Source organism: Lepidochelys kempii, chromosome 12 (genome assembly GCF_965140265.1).
Source record: "Lepidochelys kempii isolate rLepKem1 chromosome 12, rLepKem1.hap2, whole genome shotgun sequence".
Lineage (NCBI taxonomy): Eukaryota > Metazoa > Chordata > Testudines > Cheloniidae > Lepidochelys > Lepidochelys kempii.
In genome coordinates, this window is record NC_133267.1 from 39,919,847 (window position 1) to 39,938,697 (window position 18,851).

Genomic DNA, 18,851 nt, shown 5'->3' on the forward strand with positions numbered 1-18,851 from the left:
GGGCCCACAGCTCCCTCTCCCCCGACTCACTCTGTCATCTTCCCTTCCAGATTGTGGCCCAGAAGCGGGTGACCAAGCCACTGTTTCTCAAGTACGGGAAGTATGCCGGCAAGTCCACCATCACGGTGAGTGCGGCTGGCCTGGCCTGTGCCTCCAGGCTGGCTCCGGCTCTCCATTGCCTAGCGGTCCTGCTGCTCATGCAGCCTGCAGGGAGGGGGGACACGTTCAGCTGGGCCTGCTTGGGCCGTTCCCTTTGGAAGAGGACAGGAAGGGGCAGCCCCCAGAGCTGCATGGTGCCCTGCTCTGGCTGCCTCAGTGCCACACGGCTCTGCCAGGAAACCCTCGGACATGTACCCGTCCGACAGGCTCTGGAGCCTGGTGCTCTGTAGGCAGGAGCTGTCTCTAGAGAGCTGCCCGGTGCTCTGCTCCCCCAGCCCAGAGCTCCGCTTTGTATTTCTAACGCTGCCGACCCCACACCTGCCCCAGAGAGGGGTCCTGCCACATGCTCTGGGGCTCTGGCCTGGCTCACAACCAGCCAGGTTTGTGCTGAAGATCCTGCTGCTGCAGGGGCCGAACTCCCATTGCCTGTCTCCTCCTGCCACCTCCTCCTGAACTCCCAGCCCGTCCCACCCTGCGCAGACTAGCCCTGATCTGCCTCCGCCATCTCCCCAGACTGGCAGACATGGCTCAGGGCAGGGGTCAGTCCCCAGAACCCAGGTTCTCATCACTGGTCCCTGGCTCCTGCCCATAGCGGGGAATCCACATTAATTCCCCAGAGCCCAGCCCAGCCACCTGCTCCATGCAGCGCGAGAATTGTGCTCTTTGAACGTGATGGAGAACACACTAAAGAGCATGCTGCGATGGCGGCCCCTGGCCCCCGCTGCCTCTCCCTGCCCTGCCGCCCCGGCCTGGCACATGGCATGTGCACAAGGTCCTCTCCGTGCCCTGCCGCCCGGCCTGGCACACACATCACTGCCAATGCCTCCCAGGCGTGCTCTCTGCGTGGTGGCTCTAGCTGGCACCAGGCGGGTTTCTCCCTGGGGCTTGTGCCTGGCCGCTTGTCTCTAAGGGCCCCTTGGCACTCTCCCCTCAGGTGCTGTCAGAGGAGATTTCCGGCAACAACGGCTACGTGGAGCTGGCGTTCCGGGCCAAGAAGCTGGATGACAAGGTACCTTCGCCTGCTGTGGGGGGTGGCCAAGAGACTCTGCTCCACCTTCGCTGAGACCCTGGTGCCCCCAGCCCCCCGGATCGGGCGGGTGCAGCTTGGGAATGGCAGCATGGAGGAGCCAGCGTGGTTATTTGCTGAGAGCTGGGAGCTGTGGCTGCTGACTGACCTGGTGCCCCTCCGGCACCTTTCCAACGCTCTGGTGCTGCTGGGGGAGGCTGGAGCTACCCTCGGCAGAGCGCGCAATGGGAGCAGCCAGGCCAGCTCACTCCTCAGCAGCCTGGTCAGCAGGCCAAGCCCTGCCCAGCGACGGGACAGCATGGCGCTCAGTCCCTCCGCTGAGCCTGCCCTCTTGCTGGTGCCGCCATCCCAATTGAGCCCCAGCCAGCTCGCTGCACTCAGCTGTCCAAAGGCCCCCCACCCCCCGCAGGGGTGAAAGATCTCCCTCTCCCAGCCCCGCTCCCCGGAGCCCCTCGGGAAAGCACGGGCTGGCAGGGATGCTGGTGGGCAGTTCAGCATAGCCAAGAGCTGGAAGTCACCAGGGCAGGCTGCTGTAGGCACAGCACGAGGAGGTGCAGGGAGGAGAGAGGCTGGCTGGGCACGGGGGGTGCAGTGAGAATGCAGGGCCAGAGTGGGCACAAGGCAGGGGCGGGGAAGGAGCCCAGTGTGGCCGTAGCAGGGAGCAGGGCATCGCCGGGCAGGGGCGAGGGAGTGCCGCCTTCTGCGACAGGCCTGAGCGTGGAGGGATGGTACAGTGGCCCCTGGGTGCTCAGAGCCCCCATCCTGGGTAGGGCTGGTCCAGAGGCTGGTCCCTTCCGGCTGGGAGGACATGCCCCTGGGGAAGGTTCTGTCTGGGGGGTATCGGGGGAGATGGCCCGGAGGTTGGTCCTGCTGCTCTGACCTGGCAGGGCTGTCCCCATGCTGGCCCTGCCCAGGGCGGGAGGGCAGCACCAGCCGCGGAGCTCACCGTGCCCTTCCGCCCCACCTCCCGGCAGGATCTCTTCAGCAAGTCGGATCCTTTCCTGGAGATCTACCGGATCAACGACGATGGGAGTGAGCAGCTGGTGTACCGCACCGAGGTGGGTCCCTGCCACGGGCAGAGTCTCCAAGGAGCCACCAGCTGCCACCCCAGGGGGAAGGGAATGGAGAGACAAGGGTGGGCAGCAACGTGGGGTGGGGGCAAAGGGATGGGAGTGGGTGGAGGAGGGGCTGGCGGGGATGGGAGGGGTGATGGGGGCTGGAGGAGGGGCTGATGGGGACGGGGGGGTGATGGGGGCAGAGGGCGGGCTGGTAGGGACAGGAGGGGTGATGGGGCAGAGGAGGGGCTGGCAGGGACGGGAGGGGTGATTGGGGGCAGAGGAGGGGCTGGCGGGATGGGAGGGTGATGGGGGCGGAGGAGGGGCTGGCAAGGACGGGGAGGGTGATGGGGGGCAGAGGAGGGGCTGGTGGGGACGGGGTGATGCGGGTGGGAGTGGGTGTGATGGGAACTCATTACATTGCAGAGTGCAGGCTGGCTGTATGGCCGTGGGCCAGGCAGCACCGTACCCCTCTGCGGCTGTAGGTGGCCCTGGAGCTGGGACGCTGGATCCCTCGCCCGTGAGCCCCCGACCCCCTGCTTGTCACTCCCAGGCAGCTCCCCCCCTGGAGAGGACGGGCAGGGGAGCCCCGCGGCTCCATGCTGTCAGAGGATCCTTCCCCGCCCACTCCTCTCCTCTCCTCCAAGGCTTCTGTCCCCCGGGAGCCGTAATGGGCTCTGCCTGGGAAGGGAAGAGGGGATGAGTGACGGGTCCCCCCGCTGCTCCCTGTGCTCACGCCCTGCCTGATAGGGGGCCTAGGAGGATTAGGCACCTAGCAGAGCTATTATGCTGTCAGGTGCTGTCTGCCCCACCTGCCGCCTGGGCCCTGCCGTTCCCTTCCTGGCACCAGGGCGGTGGGATCCTGCAGGGAGGGGGAGAGACAGAGGCGAGAGGGGCAGTAGCAGCTTGGATGCCGGTCCAGGGAGTCTCTCCTCTAGGGCTCGGCTACCTAGCGCCTCCCCCTGCCGGAGTGGGGTCTGGCAGCTAGAGCACAGGGCTGGGCGTGGGACGGCCTGGAGACAGTCTGCTGGTGATCCTGCATGACCCTGGGCAGGGCCCTCCCCTCTCTGTGCCTCAGTGCCCCACCTCCGCAGGGGTTGGGAGGGGGCAAGGGCCACTCAGGGCTGTTTGCAAAACCCACTGGGCCTCTCTGGCAGATGGAAGCCGAGTGAGCACCCAGCTCATTGCTCAGGGGTGCCCTGCCCAGGCCGTACGCCAGCAATTTGCACCCCCAGGCGTGTGATGCAGGCTCACGCTGCCCCTCTTGTGTTTACAGGTGGTTAAGAACAACCTGAGCCCCGTGTGGGAGCCATTCAAGGTCTCGCTGAACTCGCTGTGCAGCTGCGAGGAGAAGAGGAAGCTGAGGGTGAGGAAGGGACGGTGGGAAGCCCTGAGTAGCCTCTTTTTTGGGGGGAGCTGAAAGGGGCCACCTCTCTGAGTCTCCTGCAAGGGGGACCAGCCCTGTCACAGTGCAACCTGCCCCCAGGGTCAAAGGCAACCCAGGCATGATGGATCAAAGGAAATGCATCCTGATGCAACATAGGCTCGGCCTGCGGAACTCACTGCCGCAGGACACCAGTGTGTTTGTGAGTGTAGCCTCTGCAGTGACACTAACACACAGACACATGACCAGGGCCTTCGGTCCTCCTGCTTCAGAGCCTGAACCGGCCCCCAAGAAGGGCAAGTGCCCCCCTCGTGCGCTTACATAGCTGTCCAGGTGCATTGGGCCCTTCCTCTGAAGTGTCCTGTATAGCCCAGGGCTGGAAGGAGACACCCTGCTGCACGCACAGGTGGTCAGTCAGGGCTGGGTGCAGGCAGTGTAAGCCCGGCGAGGGTCTGCGGGAGGAATGGGGGGAATGCTGGGGGCTGGGAAAGGCCCCTCCCTCGAGAGCGAGTGAATGAGGTGGGGCCCTCTGGCTGAGCTGTGCTCCTCTCCTTGCAGTGTGTCGTCTGGGACTACGACTCCAGGGGGAAACACGACTTCATCGGAGAGTTTTACACCACGTTTGAGGAAATGCAGAAAGCAAGTGGGGAGAACAAGGTTTGTGGGAGGTCTGGGTCTCCAGGTGGGCCGGCTGCTGGTGACAGTGCACATGAGGTGACTCAGCCCTTCCGTGTCAAAGCCCCTCGCTTGTGTGTGCCGGGTATTCGCCCGAGCTGGTCACATGTTGGGGGCAAAGCTTTTCCCGTGAAAAATGGCCGACTTTCAACACTTTCAACTTTCAATTGTCTTTCAATTGTCACCAAAATGGTGGTTTCAAATTTTTCAGGTTTTTTTGGGTGGGGAGGAGGAATCTAGGAAAACTAAAACAAAAATTGGTTGTTTTTGTTTTGTGGTGTTTGTTTTTTCCTCTTTTCTCCCCCTTTCTTGACATTTAAAATGAGAAAAGGCAAAATCCTCAAACTATCAAACCAGCCCCCCAAAATGTGCCGGTTTTTCTTTTGGGCTGTTTTGAGACACAGACTTCCCCCTGTTTGACCAGCTCCGGGGTTCAGTCCGGTGCACAGTCTGGGCACGGGGCTCGCATGTGCAGCGGTGCTGCAAGAGGCTCTAGGCCAGGCCCGGCAGGGTGCGTGACTGCGGGATGCGCGGGGGCGACAGGAGCGTGTTGTTGCAGTGCTGGGCGGGTCCGGGAAGCTGATGGAAGGCTGAGCTCCCGGGCTGCTCGTCCGCAGATCACAGATCTCCGCTGCTCTCTCTGTTGTGCTTCAAGGTCCAGTGGGACTGCATGAACCCCAAGTACAAAATCAAGAAGCGAAATTACAAGAACTCAGGCGTGGTGATCTTACTGGAGCTGAAGGTGAGAAGGGAGCCAGGCCGGGCCTGCCCTGGGCGTTTCATGGAGCTCTCATACCAGCGCTTCGCCCTGTATTGCAGCGCCCCAGGGTGACCACGGGGAAGCTGCCCAGTGCCCAGCGGTGACTCAGTACCCCTCAGCTGTCCTGGCACCTTGATGCCAGAGGGGCTAGCAGGAAGTGAGAGTGCCTTTGTACTCCGGTGAAGGGGCTGGTCGGGCAAGCCTGCAGGACATACTCCTCCTCTGGGGCTGTTTGGTGAAGGAGCAGTGACGAGGAGAGCTCTGTCCCAGCTCGGTGACACAGACAGACATGTCCCGCTGTATCCATATCCCTTCCCGTGCTGCAGCCTCCTTGGCTCCCAGCGCCCGGCTGGCATCCCCATGCTGTCTGGCAGGCAATTGAGCTGTTAGCAGTGCAGAATGCTCCACATGGGTCTGTCCTTCCGGGCTGCTTGTGCCTGGATCGCTGCCTGGGAGAGGCCAGCCAGCTGGCCAGAAGAGCTCTGGTCTGTGCTGTCAGGGGCTGGCTAACATGGCCTTTGTTTGGAAGCTCCACAGGGTGTACTCCTTCCTGGATTACATCATGGGCGGATGCCAGATCCACTTCACGGTAAGTAATGCTCCCTGTCACCCCGCTGGCAAGGCCTCTGTGGCAGGGTGTCACGGAGTCCCCAGGCGATGCTCTGGAACTGCTCCCCTACGAAGCCAGGCAGGACTCTGGGGGAGTTTCCTCTCTGGGAGCAGCCTGTCTTCAGGACACACAGCTCACACAGCTTCCACCTTCCTGGGTCTGACCTTGGAGCATTCAGCATCCTCTGCCCCCCGTGTGTTTCCCACAGCGAGTCCGCTCAGGCGGGGTCCTGGGGAAGCCAGAGGGTCCTGCCCTCCAACTCCACAGTCAGATGGGACTCTCAGCCAGCCAGTAAAACAGAGGTTTATTAGACGACAGGAACATGGTCTAAAACAGAGCTTGTAGGTGCAGAGAACCAGACCCCTCAGCCGGGTCCATTTTGGGGGGCAGTGAGCCAGACAACCACGTCTGCCCTTCACTCCATGTCCCAGCCAGCCCCAAACTGAAACTCCTCCAGCCCTTCCTCCTATGGGCTTTCCCCTTTCCCAGGCCAGGAGGTCACTGGATTCCTTTGTTCTCCAACCCTTTAGCTCTCACCTTGCAGGGGGAAGGGCCCAGGCCATCAGTTGCCAGGAAACAGGCTGTCGGCCATTCTCTGTGTCCAGACCCTTGCACACACCTGCCCTCTAGGGCTCTGCAATGATCATACACCCTTACCCCACCACCTAGATACTTAAGAACTGCCTAGGGGAAACTGAGGCACCCCCACACTATTCAGAGGAAACATTAAGAACAGTCCCGCTTCATCACACAGGGATGAGCAGTGAGCCCGGAGCAAACCTCATCCTCAGTCCCCGGACGGAAGTGTTAGAACCTTGCACAGGCATTGATGCTCCTCAGGCCCTTCCTGGGGAGCAGATGGGTCAGGAGGCTGGAGGTCAGGCCTGGGGCATTCCATGGGGCACTAATTCTGGAGGCTGCTTGGTGGCCTATGAGACACGCGTTTGGTGAGCTGTTGTCTGGCTCCCGGGGGGAAGATCTCCACATCACACAGAGGGGCCAAGGGCTCCGTGGGCGTAGAGCGTGAGCTCTCCTCTGCCAGCATCGGGATCATTAGGCTTCCCGGCTTGCCCATCCCGCACCCTGTATCAGCATAGGGTCGTTCCACCCGTAAGGAACAAGAACGGCAAAGTGGACTGACGAGCCACTCCTCAGCTGTGCCCTGCTGTTCAAGGGCCCCCAGCAGGGGCATTTGGAAGTGCTCGTAGCTTCATGCCCAGAGAGAAATATGTGGTACCTCGAGCTCTCAGCTCCGCAGACGCGTGGCTCCGTAGCACGGCTCCCATCTCTCTGTCCCGCTGTGTGCTGCCTGGGAGGGACAGTGCAGCGGTACGTGATTAACAAGAAAAGCACGGGGCCAGGTGCACGCTGGCTGCAGTCCACAGCAGCCGTAAACCCTGATTTTACGGCTGCTTCACTGGCTGGACTGGGGCAACACAGCCAAAAGGTACCAGTGAGCCTGCCCCACGCTGTTTGACTGCTGTCTCAGCAGTCGGTACCGCTCCTGCTTGGCTAGAGTCATCCATTAACATCTGCACCGAGATCCCGACCTTCAGGGCATAGTCGCCACATTCAGCCACGCAGAAGGTGAGTTTGAATGGGACGTACCTAGTGCAGCCAGCAGCAGTCCGGAGCCCCTGCTTGGACCCTGTGGCAGGTTTCTTTCCCTCCCAAGATTCAGTTTGCTAGAGAAAGGAGGGACGCAGACGCAGTGTTTAACTCTCTGAGTCCAGGAAGGTTCTAAGTGGCTTCTCAAGGGCTACTGACACCTCAGAGCCAGTCATGGTGCAGTTGCCTTTTTCATACTCCAGTCCTATTAATTAAAACACTAACTAGTGAGCTTCTTTCCCTGCAGATTGTAGGGGCTTGGGATGTGCAATAACTGCACATGGGCACACAGCTGGGTAGTTGTGCATTTAAACCACCTGCTGCACACGCAGCTAGCTGAGTTGTGTGTACAACTGGACACATAAATTAAGCACACGGGTGTGCATGGTTTTTTGTACATGCAAATGCAGATCGGTCTCTAAAAACACCCTTCTTTCTTGGCTTTGCACCTGAGTCTCTGTCACACTGTGGTGCTGGGCATGAGCCAGGCTCCTGCCCTCTGCTCCTTAGTGTTTTGCATTCCCTGCTGTTAGACCTTTGCTGGTACTTGGCACAGATTCCTCATTAAAAATGAAAAAACAGCCAGCCTCCAGATTGCATTTTGCAAAAGCATCTTCTCCCTAGAGTGAGTCAGACCCACAACATGTGGGAAGCAGACTGCTTGGCTCTGCTCCGCGGCATGATACAAGCTGAGAACAGTGGTTGGTCCCAGGAGCAAGGCCTGTCATGTTGTGAGACATCATGTCCCATCACTCTGTGACATGGCTCGAAGGGGAACGGCAGAGCAGAAACGCTGGCTGGCTTAGCCCAGCCTTGCTTGCCGCCTGTCCCTTCTGAGCAGCAATTAGAGAAGTTTGCAGGAACTTTTAGAAAATTCCTCCCCACTGCTCTTGACACCTGTCACCGGTGCCGACCTCGCATGTGGTATCACAAACCCCCCTCTTTTTGCAAGCCACAGTGCACCCTGGCTAACGTCCCTGAGCGAGGAGGTGCCAGGAGGATGTCACAGAGAGAGGGGATGTTAGGAAAGGTGGGTTTAAAAAGCCTTTTACTGCTGGATGCTCCCCCCTACCTGCTTCATGAGTCCGGGGCTGGTGAGTGGGCTTAGCTGTGTGCCCCTTGGTGGGTAGAGGGGGCTTCTCTGGGCTCCTTGGTTCTGCACCTGCCTGGGGCTCCCTGGGAATGTTAGAGAGCTTTCCTGCCGAATTCTGGGTACTTGTGGCATGTGCCTGGGCTGGCACTGATGTGCTGGGAGCCCTTCTGCCGTCCGTGCCACTGCCTCTCTGGGTGAGCCTGGGCCACTCCCGTCTCTCCCGAGTGGCCAGTTCCCCTGCCTGTACCTGGGCGATAGCCGTGAACCCGGGGCTCTAGGCGAAGCACTCTGAGATCCTGGGCAGGAGGGGCAGGACTATATCGCGCAATGTATTGCTGATGGCTGAGGCCCAAGCCCTCCAGCCAGCTGAGTTTGCTCACAGTGGCCGATGATGCATACTAAAAAGCGTGCCAGCCAAGGCGTTGGGGGCACTTCAGCGCTCCCCAGAGCAAAGGGGCGCAGCTGGTTCCCATTCTCCTCGCCCACCTCTTGCTGGAGGCTGGACCGAGGCTGACAGCGTCCGGGATGCTGATTGCCTTCACAGGGAGCAAGACAGCGGCCAAAGATCCCTGGGGGATCGGCCAGGTGGGCTGGAAGGGGCAGCCCCACTGGGGTGGGAGTTAATAGCAGACAGCCCCTGCGTAGGCCCTCGCCTGGCGGCCTCACGGGTCTATTCAGAGCAGGGTGTGGCATTGCCTCTCTCGGATACCCAGCCGCTGACCGCCTGCCTTCCGATCCCAGGTGGCTATTGACTTCACAGCGTCGAACGGAGACCCCCGGAACAGCTGCTCTCTGCACTATATCAACCCCTACCAACCCAACGAGTACCTGAAGGCGCTGGTGGCAGTGGGAGAGATTTGCCAGGACTACGACAGGTGAGACAGCCCTGGGCTCTGTTTGTGCCTGGCCCGTCCGGCTAACCCGAATCCTGCCCATCCCCGCTGGGGAATGCTGGAGCTCAGAGCTGGCTGCCTAGGCTCCAGCCCATTGGGCCCTGGTCTCTCAGCTGCTGCTTGCCCGCAGGAGCCGCCCCAGCCCACTGGCCTGCTGGGAGCCATCACCACCCCCCAGCAGCCCAACTGCCTCTGGGCCAGCTCCTCCTCTCTGGGTTTTTTCAGGCTCTGCCACATAGAAACAACAAGGTCCCAGACACCCCCAAGCTGCCTACCCCCCTGCTGCCCCTAGTGAGAAGTGGCCCAGCTTGGCCCACTCCCCCAGCTGCCAAGCCCTTCCACTGCGGGGAGCTCGCCAGGATGGACCCCTCCCAGTGCGGGGGAGGGCAGGCGATACACTGAGTGCTCCCTGGGCACCCCCATGCCAGGTGGGCCGGGGGAGGAGTCCCTGCAGTTTGCCATGGTCCTGGTCTGTTCCGGGGGCTCCTGGGGCAGAGGGGTCTGTCGCAGACACTGAGTGGGGCGGGGCTGGCATTGCCAGCTGGAGGCTCTGCGTCAGGGTTCACTGTGCCCTGCCTGGGCCCCCCGCTCCCTGGAGGTCCCTTTCTGGGGTGGGGGAGGGGGTGGTTGGGTGCTGGGGCACCGGAGCAGGCAGGAGCGTCTGACATCTGCTTCCTTCCAGCGATAAGAAATTCTCTGCCTTAGGGTTTGGCGCAAGGATCCCACCCAAGTATGAGGTAAGACCCCTGCAGGGTAAGAAACAGGACTCGGGGAGGGGAGTTGAGGAGCAGCATGGTGGGGATGGGATGGCTCAAGGGCTGAGGGGCGGGGGGCTGGGGAGGATCTGGGGCTGAGGAGTGTAGGGCAGAGGAGGCTACAGGGACTGAGATGCAGAAGAGGCTATGGGGGGGGCTGAGCAGCGGGGGTGGGGGCAGTGATGGGACTGAGGAGCAGGGGCAGGGGGGACTTCTGTCCGGGGCCGTGAGGTTGGCAGGCCCGGGCTGGGCGGCTCCCACTTGCCTCAGCTGCTCCCAGCTTGCCTGCCTTGATTCCCCCCCTTCAGGGCAGGGGGGTTTTGGCTGATGGATTCACTTGGGCAGGCCTCCCTCTCGCTGGTGCTGCCGCGATGCGGAGCGGGCTCCGTCCCGGGGAGCAGCGCGCGGCCCTGACATGAGACACGTCACGTCGATGGCACTTGCCGTTTCTACAGAGCAGGGCAGACAGAGACCCCACGGAGAAATGACAGGACTAAATGTGGTCTCCAGAGCACGTGCCGGGGAGGGCTGAGGCCGAGCGGTGCAAGGGCTTCACACGAGGAGGCAGGGGGAGCCCGTGCGTTGTTTGCCCTTTAGCCGCAGTCCAGCCAGGGGAGGCAAGGGGATAGAGAGGCAGAGCTAGAGACGTGTCCTCACTGCACACAAAGGGGCTGGGGACATGGGGGGCTGGGAGCCCTCCTACATTCATTCTCTGCTCTCTGGTAGGTTTCCCATGATTTCGCCATCAACTTCAATCCAGATGATGATGAGTGTGAAGGTAAGAGGCTGGCAGCGGAGTGAGAGCCCGCCCGCTGTGCACCGTGCCAAGGCCCCAGGGGGGCAGCCAGGCCTCGCCCCCTCTAGCCCTTGCTGCCGGGAGTGTGTGTGGAGGGCACTGCGGGCAGGGGTGCTGCTGCCCTCGACGGCCCTGCTCCCACCCCCCTCTCCCTGCTGAGCACGGACGCTTCCCCTCCTGCCCAGCAAGTTGTGGCCTCTGCACTGGAAACGGACCGTGTTCCCAGCCAGGGCCTCCTCCCGAGGCTGCCCAGGCCCTGCTTGCTGACAGCTGTCAGCACCCCCACGAGGAATGGCTGAATCCTGGCAGCCTGTCTGCCGGGCGTGTGGGTTGAGCCGGGCAGTGGGGCCTGGACCTGCCTCATTAGTGTCCTCACTGGGGATGGGCAGGGCGAGCTTAGCAGCCCTGGGCCGGGTGCATCTCAGCGCTGTGGAATTGCTGGGCCGGGCGGCTCCTCACCTGACCTGATGTCCCCACTAGGAATTCAGGGCGTGGTGGAATCCTACCAGAACTGCCTGCCGAAAATCCAGCTCTACGGCCCCACCAACGTGTCCCCCATCATCTCCAAGGTGGCCAGGGTGGCGGCAGCGGAGGAGAGAACGAAGGAGGCCTCTGTGAGTACCTGCCCCGTTCCTACCTGCCGAGGGGCCTGGGATCTCCGGCACTTGCTTTTCTGGTTGAGGGGTCCAGGCTGAGCTGAATCTGCCTGGATGTAGACCGTCCAGCTGTGCTGTGCAAGCCTCTGCCAAAGTCCTGGGCTTGGCATGGAGTGTCAGCTGAGCCCATAGGTGGTGGTGTTTGCAACATGAGTGACCTGGCTGAGACCCTCCTAACTCCTTTCACGTGTGATCTCTCCAGGGTTTGAGTCCCGTGTCTCCAGAGGCGAGAGGCTGCTACCGTGGCCTGGGGCAAGCCCCTTAGGGTAACATTGTCAAAGCGACTATGGCCCAGTGACTCAGAGAGGTTCCGATGCGCGCACCCCTGAGCCAGGCTGGCAAATGGGATGTTGGCTCCTAAGACAGCGGGGCACTTTTGCAAATGTTCTTCATCTGCCCCCTGGGGTTGTATCGCTCCTGGCTCCCGGGACACTGGGAGGCTGAGTTCACGCTGCGTGCCTTGGCTGGAAGGGCAAAGCGTTCCTCTTCCGCTGTGGAGGATGCTGAATCTGCCCCTCGGAGAGCCTGCTGCAGCACAAGGGCCAGGCGGGAGCAGGAGTCAGTGGCAGGGGAAGAGGGGGTGCACCGAGCAGAGATGGGGTGAAACTACGTGAACCTTCAGCTGAGAGCCAGGGAAAGCTTCCTCAGGGTGAGACGTTCCAGGCTGTGGGGAAGGCCCATCACGCAGGACTCAGGCCTAGTAGGGAGAGGCCAGTCCTGCCCAGCGTGGCTTGGCACTGTTATCGTCAGCCCCGTGGCTGCTGGCTGGGCATCAGGGCTAGCCTCTGGCCATCAAAGGAATGTCAGCTCCTACCTCAGCCGCACGTGCCGGGAATGTTTAACGTGGGAGCAAGCGCCCAATCCTCACACACAGGGCGTCTGCCTGAACGGACGTTCGCAGCCCATTCCACAGCACGGCCGGCACGCTCGGCCCTGGCGGACCTGGAGACATGACAGAAGCCAAGTGCTTATTAGAAGATCCCGCGTTCCAGTGGCTCCTCAGAACAGGCCTCCTTCCGCTCTGCTCTGTGTCCCCCTGTCCTCCAGCAGCATTTGATCAGCTGTGACTCAATAGCCAAACCCTCAGGGGCCCCTGTTGTTTCTGGCAGGTCGGTGTGGAGTTACTGGACCAGGCTGGCTGAGTAAGGAAAGGCCAGAGGTTTTACAGAGCTCTTTGGGGGACAGAGCTCTGCGGCTGGGGGAGCTGGGGGGAGTGACAGGGATACATGGAGCCAATTCCTGGCTCCAGAGATGCAGTGCGCGGGGCCAGTTATCCCGGTCTCCACGCAACACCCTAGTCACCTGGCACTTGGGCAGAGGTGGCATCTCAGGGCATCTGCCATGGACTGTGCGTGCGTGCACTGGGCACTGCGGGCAGGGGCTTTTCATTAAAATCCTGTCAATTATTTACACCCGTGGACGTGGAGCTGAGCCTACCAATTAACAACGGCAGCTAATGCATCATCCTCAGCCTGTGCGCTGTCCCCGCTCTGCGGCTGGGGGAGCTGGGGGTAGTCGGGGCCCAGCAGCCGTAAGACAGGGCTAGAAGAGGAGCAAGGAATCGGTCGCTGCCTGGGCTGGGACGGGGTTATCCCGAGTGGGATGGTGGGGGGGCTAGCCCAGCTCAGCCCAGTCCCCCATAGCCGCCCTCCCGCCTTTGCCCCACAGCAATACTATATCCTGCTGATCCTGACGGATGGGGTGGTGACCGACATGGCAGACACGCGGGAGGCCATCGTGCGGGCCTCCTACCTCCCCATGTCCATCATCATCGTAGGAGTGGGCAACGCGGACTTCACCGACATGCAGATCCTGGACGGTGACGACGGGGTCCTGCGCTCCCCGAAGGGGGAGCCCGTCCTCAGGGACATCGTGCAGTTCGTCCCCTTCAGAGATTTCAAGAACGTGAGTCGGCCCCCGAGCCCCTGCCGTAATGACCACATGGCTGTGTGACAAAGTGGGACTGTTCTTAATGTTTCCTCTGAATAGTGTGGGGATGCTTCAGATTCCCCTAGGCAGTTCTTAAATATCTAGGTGGTGGGATAAGGGTGTATGATCATTGCAGAGCCCTAGAGGGCAGGTGTGTGCAGGGGTCTGGACACAGAGAATGGCCGACACCCTGTTTCCTGGCAACTGATGGCCTGGGTCCTTCCCCCCTGCAAGGTGAGAGTTAAAGGGTTGGAGAACAAAGGAATCCGGTGACCTCCTGGCCTGGGAAAGGGACAAAGCCCAGAGGAGGAGGGGCTGGAGGGAGTTTCAGTTTGGGGCTGGCTGGAGACATGGAGTGAAGGGCAGAGGTGGTGCCCCCCGAAAATGGACCCAGCTGAGGGGTCCGATTCTCTGCACCTACAAGCTCTGTGTTAGACCACGTTCCTCTCGTCTAATAAACCTCTGTTTTACTGGCTGGCTAAGAGTCCCGTCTGACTGTGAAGTTGGGGGGGCAGGACCCTCTGGCTTCCCCAGGAGCCCCGCCTGAGCAGACTTGCTGTGGGAAGCGCATGGAGGGGCAGAGGATGCTGAATGCTCCGAGGTCAGACACAGGAAGGTGGAAGCTGTGTGAGCTGTGTGTCCTGCAGACAGGCTGCTCCCAGAGAGGAGACTTCCCCAGAGTCCTGCCTGGCTCATGGGGAGCAATTCCAGAGCATCGCCCAGGGACTCCGTGACAGGCTGCGACCACGGCATGTGTCTGTGGTGTGCCCATCACTGTGGCATCAGGGAGAATGGTTTAGTGGGTAGGCACAGAGCTGGGACTCGGGTGACTTGGGGTCACATCCTGGCTCTGCCACAGACTCCATCTCTGGCTCTGGGCAAGTCCCTTTGTGGCTCTGTGCCTCAGTTTCCCCATCCCCGGGGCTGGTGGCACTGCCATACCTCCCAGGGTGCCTCTTCTCCTCACACCCCCTTTGCTCTCCATGGGCCCTTCACAGTCTGGCCGCCCTCCCTCCCAGTTCAGTAAAACCATGCCCTTGCTCCGTGCCTCAAAGGAAACCCTCCTGCCCCTGTGGATCACAGGGGGCAGGAGGGGGCGTCCCGGCCTTTACCCCCCCGGTACCTTCCTGTGGCTCTGTAAGCCAAGGGTCTCCAGACACCCACTTTGCTCTCTGGTCTCCATGCTGAAACAAAGGGTGAGACAAGGTGGGTGAGGGGACAGCTTTCACTGGACCAGCTTCTGTTAGTGAGAGAGACCTTCCGATTTCCACGGAGCTCCTTGTCAGCTCAGGGAAAGGGACTCAGAGCGCCCACTTGTCCTCCCGGTCAGCGACGCAGCTGCACGAGTGCAGCGCTTTGGTGAAGACGCTCTTATGCCGATGGCAGAGCATCTCCGGTTGGCGTACTTAACCCTCCACCCCCCAGAGGCAGTGGCTGTGTTGGCGGCAGAAGCTCCCCCATCCACAGAGCGCTGTCTGCATTGGGGGGGTTTTCACACCCCCGAGCGACCCGGTGCTACCGGAATAGGTCTGTAGTGTAGACGTGGTCTGTCGCGGCTAGACACAAGATCAAACCACCGATAGTTTAGAATAAGCAGTTAGCACATATTCTAAGGGCCCATTCAAGGGGAAGGGGCTGAGGGGCACCCCTGCAGCCACAGGACAGAAAGCAGGGTTAGTGGCTGCCGCTTGTTGTAATAAGCCCGTGACTGTATGAAGCCCAGGGTTTTTGGTGTCCAGCAGAGTTCTGCACATAGGCGCCCAGGCTCGTCGGTTGAAAGTGCTGTGCGGGTTTAGAATCCTACAACCCTAGAGGATCAGGGTTGGAAGGGACCTCAGGAGGTCATCGAGTCCCACCCCCTGCTCACAGCAGGACCAGTTTCTGTTGGGGCTGACGACGGAGAGGTCACATACAGCGTGATCACTTTGTGCGACGGGTTCACCCACAGGCGATGGGGTGTTTTTGTCTTTTATCGTTGTCCTGTGTGCGTTCATTCGAGAGTGTAGCAATTGTCTGGTTTCACCCACACAGGGTGTGTCTACACCACACTGAGACACCTGCAGCCGACCCGTGGCAGCTGACTCAGGCTCCCGCTAAGGGGCTCTTTAATTGCAGTGTAGACGTTCTGCTCTGGGTCACCCCACCTGTCAGGGTCCTAGAGCTCAGCTCCAGTCTGAGCCCAAATGTCCACCCTGCATTTAAAGAGTCCAAAGGGGGTGGGGTGTGTGTCTGGGACACGGGTGCTGTGTGTAGCACTAGGGGGGGAGGGTGTCTCAGTGGGGTTCTGTGTTGGGGACATGGGTGCTGTGTGTAACACAGGGGTGTGTGTCTGGGACGCGGGTTTTCCTGCACATGGAAGGTGGCAGTGAGCAAGATGCCCCATCAGGGAGCCCTGGCCTACATCTCTTTGCCTGTGTCAATGCTCTTCTCCAGGAGCCGCCGGGCCAGGATCTCCAGCCATGCTAGACAAACGTCTAAGCAGCTGGGCTCCCCAAAGGGCAGACACGCAGTGTATGGATTTCTCTGGCTCCATGCTGGAATCTCTCTTGATCAAGCTGAGCTGACACTGGGTGTGCGGGCGAAGCTGCAGATGGAGGGAATGGCTTCTCTGGGGTTTTCATGGTCAGCACAGCTGCATCTCCTGCGATGGAATTTGGGCAGGGGGAGGGGGAAATCTATATTTTGTATTTCTGGCCCCTCTTGAGATCTGAGCTGCTTGGGCACTTCAAGGGCTAATTGATCCTGACTGTCAGTAACTGAAGCTCCTGGAGACTTACTGTCTTTTCCTTTCGCCACAGGGAAACCTAGAGCCACTGGGCAAGGTTAACCCTTCAGATGCTGTCGTGGGAAGCACTGGGAAATGTCAGAGCCCATTGATGTAGTCCCGAGTCCCATACAAATGCGAGAGCCAGCTGGCCTTCCTTGTGTGCCCCCTTCTCTTGGGTGCAGGTGCATGGGCTAATGGCAGTTATGCTCCAAAGGACAACGGGGCAGTGTGGGGAGGGGAGGCTGTTCGCCGCTACCCTCCAGCTCTGTGCTGAGGAGCGGCTGGCTGGAGAGCGGCTGGGAGAGGCCCGGAACCAACGGCTGCCCTTTGTCTTGCAGGCCTCGCCCACGGCCCTGGCGAAGTGCGTGCTGGCCGAGGTGCCGAAGCAGGTGGTGGAGTATTACAGCTACAAAGCCCTGCCGCCCCCGTGTCCCAACGCCGATTCGCCCAACTCCACCCTCAACTCGCCCCAGTGAGGGACTGCCCCGCTCCGTGCCACCTGCCAGCCTTCATCCCTCAGCCCATTCCACGGTGGACAAAGAAATAAAAGGAAAAGAAGAGCAAGAGTGTGTCACTGTCTGAATCATACAGGCTCCCCCCAGCAGCGAGCGCTGGGCCCCAGGCAGCCTCCCCCACCGCCCACACGTCATCCTGCACCCCCTGCCTCCCCCGGCTGGGTAAAGCCTTGTATTGCCTTCCTCACGCCGTCTGAAGGACCCAGCCAGCGAGCTGAGCCGGGAGTGCTGGCCTGGGGGCCAGCCGTGCAAAGGCTGTGGGAAGTGAGGGGGGAGGGGCATGCTTTGCTGGTTTCTGACTCGGGACGGGTCCCTGCTCAGTTTGAGAATGCATTTCCGGCTTCTGGGCGTGATGTAGTGACCTGGCAAAGGGCCTGGCACGGCCTTGGATGCAGAGAGGTGGGTGTTTACAGTGTGATGGAATCAGGCAGGCAAGGGGAGAGAGGGTTGCAGTGGCTGGTTAGCCAGCAGAGAGCGAGTGAGGGGCTGGCTGGACCCGGAGATGGTGATGCAGAGCAGAGCCTGCTGCCTCTAGGGCACTGGTTTGGAGGTCTCAGGAGTACTAAGAATGGGATAGGGAGCCGTTCAGCCTGGCTCACGGGGTCTAGTGGCTGACAGCTCTTGGGTGAGTGACCCATTTGTGCAATGAGTTTGCTGGGTCTCAGGCCAGATGTTAGTGGTCAGGGATCCCCAGCACCTAGTGCTTAAAGTGCTGGCTCAGTTCTTGAAATAAAATTGCTAAGTGAGCTGGGAGACTCCCCCTGATTGGCTGTTTCTCCCCTTTGCCCACCTCCGGGGGAAGAGCAGCCAATCAGATCTGCTGTAGGGAATATACATACACCTATGCACACAATGTAGAGTCCCCTCTGTCTGCGAGAGCTTCTTGTCTGCTCCCATGCTGCATGATCTCCCATCTTCGGCCCAGATCCCCAGCCCTGGACCAGCAGCCTCCCTGACTGTGGATCATGTCAGCATCCCCCGGGGTAACCCCTGCTGCCTGTCAAAGAAGCATGGGAAGCAACCTGACCATCCTTTGCAATGGGTCTGGAGTGGCCTCTTAACTGGATGGCATGTCCCCAACACAGCAGACGTGCCGGGGGCCCCAGTGCATTGAGCTGAGGCCAAGTGAGAACTCCCAAGGTGGCATGAGATGCCCCCATAACATGGCACGTGGGAGCTGAAGACAGTTCTGCTGCTGTCTCTGGCTGCCTCTCTCACCTGAGACTGTACAGAGTGGGGGCCAAGTCCTGCCCCCACCCCCGCACTGTGCTGAGCCCCAGGAGCAGCTGGTTGCTGGGCATTTCCCAGCCACCCTTTGCATATCATATCAGAGTATTTTAATGAACAACAAACATAACCAGGAAAATATATTAACCCCCATCTTGATTGGCAGGGTCTGATCAGCTGGGAGCCACTCCCACCTCCAACAGCAGAGCGATCTCATGGCATGGGGGGAGCCAACAAACAGGGAGCTCGGTCAGACCCAAGTGACACACGCTTTGCTGGCACTGCCTCCAGCCTGTGCAGCGAAGCGGTGACGTAGGCATGGCTAGGCCAAAGCTGCCAGTGAAAGGGATCCCCAACCGCTTAGTGTTGCCACTCTCCTCCATTTCACTTCCCCGTCAAGTGCATGATGCTAGCTGGGCTCATTCACGTTGCCAGTGTTTCCAGCTGTGCACATTTCTCTGTGTACCGTGTGCTTGTCAGTCACTTAGCGTCTGCATGACGAATCTCATGTTCTTGCTGTATGGGAGGAATGAGCCAATAAAGGCAATGTTACATTTCCCCCCGTGTTGGTACATTTTATTGAAAGCTGCCTGAGCAGAGCAGAGGTCCCCCCTACTTGGGAGTCCTCTGTGCCCCCCTCGGGGCACCAAGTTACGCAATGCTTTCCCACAGCATGAGTATTCCTGCCTGACCCCCGTGGTGATCAGCTCCTCCCCTATGATGATTGACGGCCCTTTCCATGTGTAGCCTCACTGATGTCTCTGCAGATGCTCCACTTGGTGACGGTACTCTTTTACAAAACCCCTGGGAAATTCCCACCCACAAAACGCTGTTACCTTACAGGCCACGTTGCCAGGTGGCATACTCCACAATGCAAATGGCACGCTGACGTACCAACAGTTCAGTGGAGCAGTAGCCCCCCAGCTACAAGATGGCTCATTC

The 18,851-nt window shown here is 60.3% G+C and overlaps 1 protein-coding gene across 2 annotated transcripts in view; it reads left to right on the forward strand.

Moving 5' to 3' along the window:
* Positions 1-18,467, forward strand: part of CPNE7 (copine 7) — a 36,259-nt gene extending 17,792 nt beyond the window's left edge. For both annotated transcript variants that reach the window (XM_073308242.1, XM_073308243.1), the window contains 13 exons: positions 51-125; positions 1,094-1,168; positions 2,161-2,244; positions 3,518-3,607; positions 4,184-4,282; positions 4,956-5,042; positions 5,590-5,649; positions 9,113-9,246; positions 9,947-10,001; positions 10,746-10,797; positions 11,296-11,429; positions 13,140-13,376; positions 16,506-18,467. In XM_073308242.1, coding sequence (XP_073164343.1) covers positions 51-125; positions 1,094-1,168; positions 2,161-2,244; positions 3,518-3,607; positions 4,184-4,282; positions 4,956-5,042; positions 5,590-5,649; positions 9,113-9,246; positions 9,947-10,001; positions 10,746-10,797; positions 11,296-11,429; positions 13,140-13,376; positions 16,506-16,643 — 1,320 coding nt within the window. In that variant the 3' untranslated portion in view covers positions 16,644-18,467. The remainder of the gene's footprint in view (positions 1-50; positions 126-1,093; positions 1,169-2,160; positions 2,245-3,517; positions 3,608-4,183; positions 4,283-4,955; positions 5,043-5,589; positions 5,650-9,112; positions 9,247-9,946; positions 10,002-10,745; positions 10,798-11,295; positions 11,430-13,139; positions 13,377-16,505) is intronic.
* Positions 18,468-18,851: the final 384 nt, after the last annotated feature.